This window comes from Erinaceus europaeus, chromosome 2, assembly GCF_950295315.1.
Source record: "Erinaceus europaeus chromosome 2, mEriEur2.1, whole genome shotgun sequence".
NCBI lineage: Eukaryota > Metazoa > Chordata > Mammalia > Eulipotyphla > Erinaceidae > Erinaceus > Erinaceus europaeus.
The window spans coordinates 139994472-140006983 of record NC_080163.1 but is presented as its reverse complement, the minus strand read 5'-3'; the positions used below and the strand labels follow the sequence as shown (position 1 = coordinate 140006983).

The window sequence follows — 12512 nt, the reverse complement described above, 5'->3', positions numbered from 1 at the left end:
AGGCAAAATAACTTCCTCTGCCCTTGCAGTTCTAGGTCTTATGTCCCTGGGTCTCTTCAGGACTTAGGATAGTTACTCTGACCCACTTCCAAAAGGGAAATGCTCCCCCGGAAGATTTGAGGGACTGAAGCTCATCATGAGTCCATAGTCTTGAGTGTGTGTGTGTGTGAACCTAACAGTTAATCCTGAAACGAATTAGTCTTTGGAGGGGCCCAGAACACAGACATTGTCTTCCTCAGCCTTAGAAAACCCAGAACCTGGCCGATGGGGGCGGAGTTGCCAGGGGGCGGGTTTCGAGAGAGAGGCATCCACTCCAGGCCGGAACCTTTCTTCTCAGCTCCCTACAGGTTCCGGGAGCCGGGACTCGACGGCCCGGAAGTGGAGGCGGTTGGTGGGGTTGGCGGGGCTCAGGGACGCGGTCCGGGTGGCGGTTTGCTGACTGCGGGTGAACGGAGCTTAGAGACCGGCGCTCCCCACTTTCTGACCTCGACGCGTTTCTGCTGGGCCGAACGGTGCGCGGCGGCAGCGAAACGTGCGCGGACGGGGCGCCTGTGGCTGGGCCCATGGCCTCCTGCGCGAGCATCGACATCGAGGACGCCACGCAGCACCTGCGCGACATCCTCAAGCTGGACCGTCCCGCCGGGGGTGAGCCGGGCCGGGCGGTGGGGAGGGAGAGGGGCGTGCGCGGGGCTGCCCCCTGGGACGGCCTCCGCATCCTCCAGGCTACTGAGGACGGACAGACAGACGGGGGGTGGGGGGATGGTGGCTGAACGGGTTGCCCCCAGGCGCGCGCCAGGAGGGTGCAGACGCCTCCGGCTGGGCGGCTCTTCCTCGTCCTTCAGGCCTCCCTGGGGTCCTGGCCTCCAGGTTTCTAGTGTTTCTGGGACTGGCCCAGCCCCCCGACCCTGTGCCATAGCGCAGAGGCCTCATCGGGGTTCTGTGTCCCCCAGTTTTTGGATCTGGACTATTAGGCCCTGTGCCGAGAAGCCTCCACTCACCGCCTCTCTGCACCAGTGTCATTCATTCCGCCGCCAGGAATACAGATTCTAGGCCTGCGGGTCGCACTCAGCTCCTTGTCTCATCCGGAATCAAGGCCAATCACAGCCTGCATGGCCCTGATTGGGTCAAGCTAAGTGCATCTGCAAGCCTCACTTGATTATCTCCCATTTGAACTTCACTTGGTCTTGCAAGGATTCTTCAGAGCCGTTCCCGCCTGCCTGTCTGTCTCAGAGCCCCCAGGACACAGTGTTAAAACTATGTTGTAATCCTATACTGGTGTAATTAGAAGAGTTGTGTTTTGGGTACCCTACCAGCCCTAGGGCAGGTGCGGTGGTTGAGTGGAGAGAGTGAGTGCCTGAGATCTGAGAGAGAAACAATGTTTAGACTCGCTGTTGAATAGGGTCTTGGGAGTCTGGAATGGCTTTCTAGAAGGAAACAGCTCTTTGGAAGCATGAAAGTTTCCTGACAGCTTCAAAGTGCTGTGGAAAGTTGCAGTGGTTGGAGAACTGGCTGCTGATGGTGCTGGGGGCATGCATGGGCCAGAATTGAGAACTGGTGTTTTCTCAGACCTGATTTTAAACCTAACTACTTATAGAGCAGGCACTGGTTCTCACTATGGGTGGGCTTAGTAACCCCTACTCCCAGAGGAAATTCATCTGCTGCTTGAAATCACTGGTTCATTTACAGCAGGCTTGAAGAGTGCATCCTTTATACGTGGTCTTGGTTTGGGCTTCTCATGCTCATCAGCTGCTTGGTGCAGTTCAGACTTCACAAAGGTTTGGTGGAGACCAGCATGACCAGCCTTGTGCAGTTTGTTTATCCTCATGGTAGCCGGCCTGCCAGGAAAATTGCTCAGTTTACCCCTGAAGCAGTTAAGGTGACACAAATGAATTGGCCTAGAGACTTTCATCATGACTTCTCATTTATTGATTGACAGTTGATTCCCCTGTTTGCTAAGTAATTCTGGCTTGTCTCCTTACTGGAGAACCATATCAGACCCCCAACAGTTTTCCTACTAAAAACCTATGTTCCTAAGTGTGGAGTAAACTCTGTGCCAACTAGAATAATAATAATTAATGTCACAATAAGGGGAACAAAAGGGAATAAATAAATAAAATGTACACAAAACCTATTTTAAAAAATAATGAATTATTTTTTGTTTTTACCAGAGCACTGCTCAGCAATGGCTTATGGTGGTGCTGGCCATTGGACCTGGGAACTTAGAGCTTCAGGCATGAAAGTCATTTGCAAAAGTTGTCTCCCACACCCAGCTAGAAGTTTTACTTGAAATGCAACCAATGGCAAACAGTTATAATGCTGTTGTGCATTAACACTCTACCTTATAGTTTCTTTCCTCTTTGTCCAGCTACTTGTCCACTTCTCCTGTGTTTACATGCTCATGACTACTTTTGACCCTTTTTTTTGGGGGGGGTTGTGGGGGGAAGGAAGGCTCCATCCTTCCAACTGTATTGTTACTATCCTGTCTTAGGAACCCATTGTCTCTTCTCCAACACCTCTACCTTGATCTAGGTCCTTACACCTCTCACCCAGATTCTCTATTGTTCTTTTTTTTTTTTACGCCTTTTATTTTATTTACTTATCTTTTAATTTTATTTGATTGTTTTATTTATTTATTGGACAGAGAAAGATAAATTGAGAGGAGGGGAGATAGAGAGGGAGAGAGACAGAGCCACCTGCAGCCCTGCTTCACCAATAGCAAAGATTTCCCGCTGCTGGCGTGGTCCATTGTTCTACATGCTGCTTTTGAGCAGTCAGCTCTGCTTGAGCTGAGCATGTCATCCATCCTTTTAATTCTCTTGTGACTCCCACTGACAGAGGGAGGAATGTAAGCACTAGTTTCTGATAAATTTGAGCTGAAGATTGAACTTGGGACCTCATGTTTGTTTTTGTTTGTTTGTTTTTTGCCTCCAGGATTATTTCCTGCACTACAAATCCACTGTTCCTGGAGGCTATTTTTCTCCTTTTGTTGCCCTTGTTTATCGTTGTTGGATAGGACAGAGAAAAATTGAGAGATGAGGGGAAGACAAGAGAGGGGGAGAGAGAGACACCTGCAGACCTGCTTCACTGCCTGTGAAGGGACCCTTCTTCAGATAGAGAGCCAGGGGCTGGAGCCAGGGGCTCTAACTGGGATCCTGCACTGGTCCTTGTGCTTCATGCCATGTGCACTTAACCCACTGCTCCACAGCCCAGCCCCCAGTACCTCATGCTTTTAATTCCAGTGTTCTAGCCACTGCACCACCGCTTGGGCCACAGCACCCCAGTCTTATACTTGAGTCTCCTACAACCTTGTTTGCCGTTCTCCCATAACTGTATATTCTGGACACCTCCTTATGAAGTAAGTCATTGCTGATCCTCATTCAAGTACACAAAGTGGCAGTAGCACGGCGGGTTAAGCGCACATGGCACGAAGTGCAGGGACCGGCATAAAGATTCCGGTTTGAGCCCCCGACTCCCCACCTGCAGGGGAGTCACCTCACAAGCGGTGAAGCAGGTTTGCAGGTGTCTATCTTTCTCTCCCCCTCTCTGTCTTCCCCTCCTCTCTCCATTTCTCTCTGTCTTATCCGACAATGACGATAACAGTAATAACTACAACAACAATAAAAACAACAAGGGCAACGAAAGGGAAAATAAATTTAAAAAGTACACAAAGTCCCTTTGTGCTGACCTAGGACTTGGTATTAATTAGCCTCAGAGGGTCCTTGGTGGCTTGTATCCCTCCCTCAAGTAGAAAAGCCTCAGGTTCTAGCATACATTGGGTCACCGTCACTGTTTCTAGAACAAAAGATGAATAAAGGGCCTTCTCCCCATGGATATGCTTCACTCAGTTGAATTTTCCTAGAGCCCCTCATGGTACTTGAGTGGAGCTCTGTTCGAGAGGCCAGAGCACAGGTGGAACAGCCTCACCAGGGTGCCTATTTCTCCCCAGGCTCCAGTACAGAGAACCAGCGACCATCTAACTCCTACAATGGAGACCTCAATGGACTCCTTGTCCCAGACCCCCTCTGCTCAGGTGATGGTACATCAACAAATAAGCCTGGTCTCCGGTCTATGCCACTTATTAACCTGCAGGAGAAGCAGGTCATGTGAGTACCTGGGAGATGGTTGTGGTAGTGATGGGGTCTTTGAGGCATCTGCTGACTGAAGGCATGAGATTGGGGGTGCGGAGGGAAGAAGGACCTGAAGCCTCTGCTTCGTCACCACTAGACCTGGGGTGGAGCATTTAGCCACATTGAACTTGTCCTAGGATGAGGAGAGAGGACAGGCTCAAGGGTGTGGTCTGATGTTTGGGTGCTTGGTTTAGCATGAAAGTAGGCCCATTCCTAAGGAACAAGGTGAGCAAGGGTCTTGACACCAAACAGAATTTTATTTAAGACATGACACCTTCACCAGGATTCTCTCTTTCTCAACACCAATCATTGAGACTTTGGGTAAACAAAAGTCAAGCTTACACACCCTCCCCCCCCCCCCCCAGCTGCCTCTCAGGAGATGATAGTTCTACCTGCATCGGGATTTTGGCCAAGGAGGTGGAAATTGTGGCCAGCAGTGACTCCAGCATTTCAAGCAAAGCACGGGGCAGCAACAAGGTTTGCACTAGGATATTGGGTCATACATGGTGGGTGGAGGTACACTCAGCCTTTCTCTCCTAGCCTCCCATGCTACAAACTCCTAAGAAGCCCGTAGTAGGGTGCTCTGCCTCAGGAAGTTAGGCAGACACTGCCATGACTCCATGGGGATCTGACTCTAGGAGTGTGACCAGGTAACTGGGCTCACACATGTAGTCTCTCTTTTCTTGAGGGATGCTGAGGATCATCTAGGTACCAAGAAAACCACTTCATCCCTCAGCTTCTATGACTTTCCTCCCCTTTGGTTCTCAGGTGAAAATCCAGCCTGTTGCCAAATATGATTGGGAGCAGAAATACTACTATGGTAACCTGATTGCTGTGTCCAACTCCTTCTTGGCCTACGCAATTCGTGGTGAGTAGGAGTAGTTTATATGTGGGGAGACATTATGTTAAGAACCTCAGATCCGGCAGTCAGGCGGTAGCACAGCAGGTTAAGCACATGTGGCGCAAAGCACAAGAACCACGTAAGGATCCCATTTCGAGCCCCAGGCTCCTCACCTTCAGGGGAGTTGCTTCACAAGCATTGAAGCAGGTCTGCAGGTTTCTGTCTTTTTCTCCCCCTCTCTGTCTTCCCCTCCTCTCTCCATTTCTCTGTCCTATCCAACAATGATGACATCAATAACAACAATAATAATAACTACAACAATAAAAAACAAGGGCAGCAAAAGGGAAAATAAATAAATAAAGAAATAAAGAACTCCAGATCCAGTGTCAGGGCACTCAACCCACTCAGACCCTAAGGCTACAATGGGAGCCTTGTCTGTGCTGGCCCCATCTTTTGGAGAGCTGAGTGGGAAAACAGCATATTGGGAGTCAGGCGGTAGCGCAGCAGGTTAAGCACACATGGCGTGAAGTGCAAGGAACGGCACAAGGGAAAACAACATATGAGTGGTAGTTCACCTGGTAGAGTACACAGTTTACCATGTTCGAGGACCCAGGTTCAAGTCCCTCTTCCCCACCTACAGGGTGATGTTTCCTGAGCAGTGGAGTAGTACTACACATCCCTCTCCCTCTCCCTTTTCTTGTTTCTGTCTATCTCTATCTGCCTCCCAGTCTCCATTAAAAAAAAGGGGGAGGGGGAGTTTGGCAGTAGCGCAGCGGGTTAAGCTCACATGGAGCAAACACAAGGACTAGCATAAGGATCTCAGTTCAAGCCCCCGGCTCCCCACCTGCAGGGGGGGCATTTCACAGGTGGTGAAGCAGGTCTGCAGGTGTCTATCTTTCTCTCCCCCTCTCCATCTTCCCATCCTCTCTCCATTTCTCTCTGTCCTATCCAATAGCAGTGACATCAATAACCACAACAATGTTAAACAATAAGTGTAACTAAAGGGAAAATAGATATTTTTTAAAATTTAAAAAAATACGTAAGTAAAAAAAAAAAGAGAAGAAGCTGGGGGCCAGGCAGATCAAGCATACATAATGTGAATTGCAAAGACCAACATAAGGATCCCAGTTTGAGCCCCCGGCTCCCTATCTGCAGTGAGAGTCACTTTGTAAGCAGTGAAGTAGGTCTTCAGATGTCTGTCTTTCTCTCCCACTGTCTTCCCTTCCTCTCAATTTCTCTCTGTCCTATCCAGCAATAACAATAACAGCAACAACAATAGCAATAACAACAATGGAAAAAAGATGGCACCAGGAGCAGTGGATTCGTAGTACAGGCACCGAGCCCCAGTGATAAGTCTGGAGGCAAAACAAAAGCTACTGGGGGGAGTTGGGCGGTAGCACAGTGGGTTAAGCGCACATGGCGTGAAGTGAAAGGACCAGTATAAGGATCCCGGTTCGAGCCCCTGGCTCCCCACCTGCAGGGGAGTTGCTTTACAGGCGGTGAAGCAGGTCTGCAGGAGTCTATCTTTCTCTCCCCCTCTCTGTCTCCCCTGCCCTCTCGATTTCTCTCTGTCCTTATCCAACGACAGCAACAACAACAAACAATAATAATAACCACAACAATGATAAAACAACAAGGGCAACAAAAAATGGAAAAAATGGTCTCCAGGAGCAGTGGATTCATGGTGGTGCCCCGGCAACAACCCTGGAGGCAAAAAAAAAAAAAAAGCTACTGGGAACAATGAAGTCATGCAAGCCCTAGGCCTGGAATAACTCTGGTGGCAGAAAAAAAATGATAACTGGTGGGACAATGACGTGTGCAAGGTCACAACTTCTCTGCTGCAGTTTGGATACTCACTTGTGGCCACTACTCTCTTGATTCCAGCTGCTAACAATGGCTCAGCAATGGTGCGTGTGATCAGTGTCAGCACTTCGGAGCGAACTCTCCTCAAGGGCTTCACAGGCAGTGTGGCTGATCTGGCCTTTGCACACCTCAACTCGCCACAGCTGGCCTGCCTAGATGAGGCGGGAAACCTGTTTGTATGGCGCTTGGCTCTGGTTAATGGCAAAATTCAGTATCCTTTTCCCAAGGTTAGATAGGGACTGAAGAAAGGTGGGCAGAACTGGGCCTGCCAGACATGCCTTATCATCCACCTGTAGCCCTTAACACTCTGCACAGAGAAGAGATCTTGGTCCATATCCGGCAGCCAGAGGGGACCCCACTGAACCATTTTCGCAGGATCATCTGGTGCCCCTTCATCCCTGAGGAGAGTGAGGACTGCTGTGAGGAAAGCAGCCCAACAGTGGCCCTCTTGCATGAAGACCGGGTGAGGGATCCAGTTATGGGGGAGTGGAGGGAACAGAGCAACCATGTTGTAAGCATGGGCTGAACACTCACCTCCTTATACCCTCCAGGCTGAGGTTTGGGACTTGGACTTGCTTCGTTCCAGCTACAGCACCTGGCCTGTGGATGCCAGCCAAATCAAACAGGGCTTCATTATGGTAAAAGGCCATAGCACAGTAAGTTGCTGACTGACTGCCTTTCCCCTCTACCTTTTTTCTTTTACCCTCCAGGGTTATTGTTGGGGCTTGGTGCCTGCTCCACGAATCCACTGCTCCTGGAAGCTATTTTTTCCCCTTTTGTTGCGCTTGTTTATTTTTTATCATTCTTGTGGTTATTATATTGTTGTTGTTGATGTCGTTGTTGTTAGGACAGAGAAATGGAAAGAGATGGGGAGAGAAAGATAGACACCTGCAGATCTGCTTCACCGCTCGTGAAGCGACCCCCCTGCAGGAGGGGAGCCAGAGGCTCGAACTGGGATCCTTGTGCTGGTCCTTGTGTTTCATGCCATGTGTGCTTAACCTGCTGTGCTACCTCCTGACCCCCCCCTTCCTCTTCTTTATGTCTCTCATCTATTCCCCATACAACTACCCAGGTTATTAACTTACTAGCAATCTTCTCTCCCCCACCACCCCCTCAGGCTACTGAGCTCATTATCTAATCTGGCTGCACTTGCGGACCTGGCCTTCTGTATGGCTCCCCACTCATTCAGGTTTTTTTTTTTAGCATTTAAAAATATTTTATTTATTTATTTGAGAGAGAGAGAGACCTGCAGCCCTGCTTCAATACTCAAAGCTTTTCCCCTGCAGGTGGACCCATTCATTCAGTTTTGATATATATATTTTTAATATTTATTTATTTTCCCTTTTGTTACCCTTGTTTTTTTTTATTGTTGTTGTAATTGTTGTTGTTATTGATGTTGTCGTTGTAGGATAGGACAGAGAAAAATGGAGAGAGGAGGGGAAGACAGAGAGGAGGAGAGAAAGATAGACACCTGCAGACCTGCTTCACCACCTGTGAAGCGACTCCCCTGCAGGTGGGGAGCTGGGGGCTGGAACTGGGATCCTTATGCCAGTCCTTGCGCTTTGCGTCACATGCACTTAACCTGGTATGCTACCTTCCAACTACCACTCATTCCGTTTTTGTTTGTTTTTTGTCAGAGAACTGCTCAGCTCTGGTTTATGGTGGTACGGGGATTGAACCTAGGACTTTGAAGCGTCAGGCATGACAGTCTCTTTGTATAACCATTATGCTATCTAACCTCATCCCCTCCCTTTTTTTCAGTAATTTTTTTTATATTTATTTATTTTCCCTTTTGTTGCCCTTGTTGTTTAACACTGTTGTGGTTGTTGATGTCGTTGTTGTTGGATAGGACAGAGAGAAATGGAGAGAGGAGGGGAAGACAGAGATGAGGAGAGAAAGATAGACACCTGCAGACCTGCTTCACCGCTTGTGAAGCGACTCTCCTGCAGGTGGGGAGCCAGGGGCTTGAACCGGGATCCTTACAGTGGTCCTTGCGCTTTGTGCCACGTGCGCTTTACCCGCTGCACCACCGCCTGACTCCCTCAATAAATTTTTAAAACTATTTTGCTTATTATTTGCCTCCAGGGTTATTGCTGGGGCTTGGTGCCTGCACCACGAATCCACTGCTCCTGGAGGTTATTTTTTTTCCCTTTTGTTGCCCTTGTAGTTTTATTATTGTTGTGGTTAGTATTATTGTTGTTATTGATGTTGTTGTTGGATAGGACAGAGAGAAATGGAGAGAGTTGGGGAAGACAGAAGTTGAGTGAAAGATAGACACCTACAGACCTGCTTCACCGCCTGTGAAGCAACTCCCTTGTAGGTGGGGAGCCAAGGGCTCTAACCAGGATCCTTCATCTGGTCCTTGCGCTTTGCGCCATTCTGCTTACCCACTGCGCTACTGTCCAGCCCCCCCCCCTTTTTTCTTTTAAATCTTTTTTTTTTTAACCATTGTACTGCTCAGCTCTGGCTTATGGTGGTGTGGGGGATTAAACCTGGGACTTGAGAGCCTCAGGCATGAAAGTCGCTTTTTATAACCATTATGCTATACCCCACCCTTAAATCTTTTTTTAAATCTTTATTTATTTCCCCTTTTGTTACCCTTGTTGCTTTATTATTGTTGTTATTGTTGTTGTTATTGATGTCATCGTCAAGATAGGACAGAGAGAAATGGAGGGAGATGGGGAAGACGGGGAGAGAAAGACACCTGCAGATCTGCTTCACTGCCTGTGAAGCGACTCCCCTGCAGGTGGGGAGCTGGGGGCTCGAACCGGGATCCTTATGTGGTCCTTGTGCTTTGCACCACGTGCACTTAACCTGCTGCACTACTGCCCAATTCCCTTTTAACTTTTTTTATCTTTATTTATTGGATAGAGAGAGTCAGAAATTGAGAGGGAAGGGAGGGATAGAGGAAGAAGAGCAACAGAGAGATAACTCGCAGCACTTCTTTACTACTTGCAAAGTTTCCCCCTGCAGTAGAGACTGGGGGCTCAAACCTGGGTGCTTGTGCATTATAGCGTGTGTGTTCAACCGTATGTGCTACCACCTGGCCCCCTTATTTTTTTAAATATTTATTTATTTAAAGAGATTATTTATTTATTTTAAGATTTTATTTATTTATTTATTTATGAGAAATGATAGGAGAGAGAAAGAACCAGACATCACTCTGGTACATGTGCTGCCAGGACTTGAACTCAAGACCTCATGCTTGAAAGTCCAGTGCCTTATCCACTGCATCATCTCCCGGACCACAATTCTTTATTATTGGATAGAGATAGAAACCGAGAAGAGAGGGAATGGTAGGGAAAGAGACAGAGATACCTGTAGCCTTCCTCCACCACTCATGAAGCTTTCCCTCTGCATGTGGGGACCAGGTGCTTGAACCTGGATCCTTGCACATTGTAACATGTGCACTCAACCAGGTGTGTCACCACCTGGCCCCTATTTTGCTTGTCTTAGAGAGAGAGAGAGACCAAGATCGACTGAGACCAGAGCACTGCTCAGCTCTGCTTCATAGTGGTGGTGGTGATTGAACCTGGATTCTTCGGTGCCTCAGGCATGAAGAGTCTTTTTGCCATAACCATTATGCTACCTTTTCATCCCACTGTGGGTTGTTACTCATTATTGTCCTCATCTGGGAAGGGCTTGCTTCCACCTCTGTTTAGATGAATAAACAATGCTCTTTGGGTTCTTCACAGTGTCTAAGTGAAGGGGCCCTCTCCCCTGATGGGACTGTCCTGGCTACTGCAAGTCATGATGGCTTTGTCAAGTTTTGGCAGATCTACATTGAGGGCCAGGATGAGCCAAGGTAAGACTGGGTCTGTGGGGCGGGCCAGGTTCTCCCCACTAGGGGACCAGGTAACTCACTCACATCCCTCATTTACCTGCCTGTAGGTGTCTGCATGAGTGGAAGCCTCATGATGGACGACCCCTCTCCTGCCTCCTATTCTGTGACAACCACAAGAAACAGGACCCTGAGTGAGTGAGTGGGCAGGCAGGCACATGGTAGGCTGGGCCGTGAACTCCCGACAGGAGCCTCAGCCAGCTATTCAGTTCCTTGCTTCTTTGTAGGGTTCCTTTTTGGAGGTTCCTTATTACTGGTGCTGACCAGAATCGTGAGCTGAAAATGTGGTGCACGGTGTCTTGGACCTGCCTGCAAACCATTCGGTGAATAGGGGCTAGAGGACTGGGTAGGGGCATTAGAGTTGAGAACATGAATTCCAACTCTTAAAAGAAAAAAAAAAAGGAGAGAAAGAGAACTAGAGCATAACTCTGGCATGTGAAATTCCAGGGATCAGACTTGGCAATTCACTTTATTCTTGAGAATAATCCAATGCTTTATCCACCACACCACCCTCTGAATCACAAACATGAGTTCTTTCTACCCTTTCAGTCTCATTCATCCTACCTTGCAACTCCCCCAGCTTCTCTCCAGATATCTTCAGCTCCGTGAATGTGCCCCCCAGCCTCAAGGTTTGCCTGGATCTCTCAGCTGAATACCTGATTCTCAGTGATGTGCAACGGAAGGTAGGCAGCAGCCAGGTATCTGGCAGAGCCGATATCTTGGGAGAGGTAGGGGTGCGTGTGTGGCATAGCCACAGTCCTCATGGCTCAGAACTCAGCCAGGAATGCTGCCTGTGCAGGTCCTCTATGTGATGGAACTGCTGCAGAACCAGGAAGAGGGCCGTGCTTGCTTCAGTTCCATCTCTGAGTTCTTACTCACCCACCCTGTGCTGAGCTTTGGCATTCAGGTTGTGAGTCGCTGCCGGCTGAGGCACACCGAGGTGTTGCCTGCTGAGGAGGAGAATGACAGCCTAGGAGCTGGTGAGCTGTTCATGGTCGGGGCTGTATGTTGGTGTGTGGAGTGCTGTGGGAGAACCAAGAGTTCCAGGGACTCAGTTGCTACACTGTCCTTGCAGATGGGACCCATGGAACCAGTGCCATGGAGTCTGCAGCTGGTGTTCTCATCAAGCTCTTCTGTGTGCATACTAAGTGAGTGTGCTGGGGAGGCCCACCTGTGCCTTGTATGCCTCTCCCCACTCTACTGTCTCTGGCCCCTTGGAGCCTTCTTCCAGTCTCTTCTGTCTCTTCCTTCAGGGCACTGCAGGATGTGCAGATCCGCTTCCAGCCACAGCTGAACCCTGATGTGGTGGCCCCACTCCCCACTCACAATGCCCATGAGGACTTTGGTGAGTAGGGGCCAGGGAAGGGGAGAGAAGCAGATTAGACTGACAGGGTCTGAGATCTGACTCAAGAGGCAGTTCTTCCCACAGCATTTGGAGAGTCTCGGTCTGAAATGGGCTCTGAAGGTCTGGGATCTGGCACTCATGACTCTCAGCCTGACCTCCGACGTATTGTGGAGCTGCCTGCTCCTGCTGACTTCCTCAGTCTAAGCAGTGAGACCAAGCCTAAGCTGATGACTCCTGATGCTTTCATGACACCAAGCACCTCTCTGCAGCAGGTGTGTGCCAGGGAAGGGTGTGGGATTAAGGGCTGGGGACCTGGTGTGCCTCACCCACAAGCCACAACCCTTATTCTCTACATCTCCACAGATTGCCGCATCCCCCAGCAGTAGCAGCAGTAATAACAGCAGCAGTAGCTCCTCTCTTACGGCTGTGTCTGCTATGAGCAGCACCTCAGCTGCAGATCCCTCCTTGCCCAGGTGAGGTGCATGGGGCAAAGTT

General features: G+C 49.2%; 1 protein-coding gene and 1 long non-coding RNA gene across 7 annotated transcripts in view; one reads left to right on the top strand and one right to left on the bottom strand.

The window, feature by feature from the left end:
• Nucleotides 1–371: 371 nt before the first annotated feature.
• EDC4 (enhancer of mRNA decapping 4) overlaps nucleotides 372–12512 on the top strand; it is a 16658-nt gene continuing 4517 nt past the window's right edge. The window contains exons 1-16 of one of the 6 annotated variants that reach the window (XM_016185846.2): nucleotides 372–645; nucleotides 3947–4103; nucleotides 4493–4604; nucleotides 4896–4995; nucleotides 6853–7042; nucleotides 7147–7294; nucleotides 7383–7487; nucleotides 10527–10636; nucleotides 10723–10806; nucleotides 10900–10995; nucleotides 11253–11355; nucleotides 11472–11652; nucleotides 11748–11820; nucleotides 11926–12017; nucleotides 12102–12289; nucleotides 12381–12490. In XM_016185846.2, the coding sequence (XP_016041332.2) occupies nucleotides 564–645; nucleotides 3947–4103; nucleotides 4493–4604; nucleotides 4896–4995; nucleotides 6853–7042; nucleotides 7147–7294; nucleotides 7383–7487; nucleotides 10527–10636; nucleotides 10723–10806; nucleotides 10900–10995; nucleotides 11253–11355; nucleotides 11472–11652; nucleotides 11748–11820; nucleotides 11926–12017; nucleotides 12102–12289; nucleotides 12381–12490 (1931 nt within the window). In that variant the 5' untranslated portion in view covers nucleotides 372–563. Of the gene's footprint in view, nucleotides 646–3946; nucleotides 4104–4492; nucleotides 4605–4630; nucleotides 4778–4895; nucleotides 4996–6852; nucleotides 7043–7127; nucleotides 7295–7382; nucleotides 7488–10526; nucleotides 10637–10722; nucleotides 10807–10881; nucleotides 10996–11252; nucleotides 11356–11471; nucleotides 11653–11747; nucleotides 11821–11925; nucleotides 12018–12089; nucleotides 12290–12380; nucleotides 12491–12512 lie in introns of those variants that run through there. The other 5 variants (XM_060185292.1, XM_060185291.1, XM_060185290.1 and 2 more) reach the window with 5 other exon arrangements.
• LOC132536756 (uncharacterized) overlaps nucleotides 1639–12512 on the bottom strand; it is a 27051-nt gene continuing 16177 nt past the window's right edge. Inside the window, exons 2-3 of the long non-coding RNA XR_009548271.1 lie at nucleotides 4112–4260; nucleotides 1639–1835 (exon numbers count right to left, since the gene is read on the bottom strand). This is a non-coding gene — a long non-coding RNA (uncharacterized LOC132536756). The remainder of the gene's footprint in view (nucleotides 1836–4111; nucleotides 4261–12512) is intronic.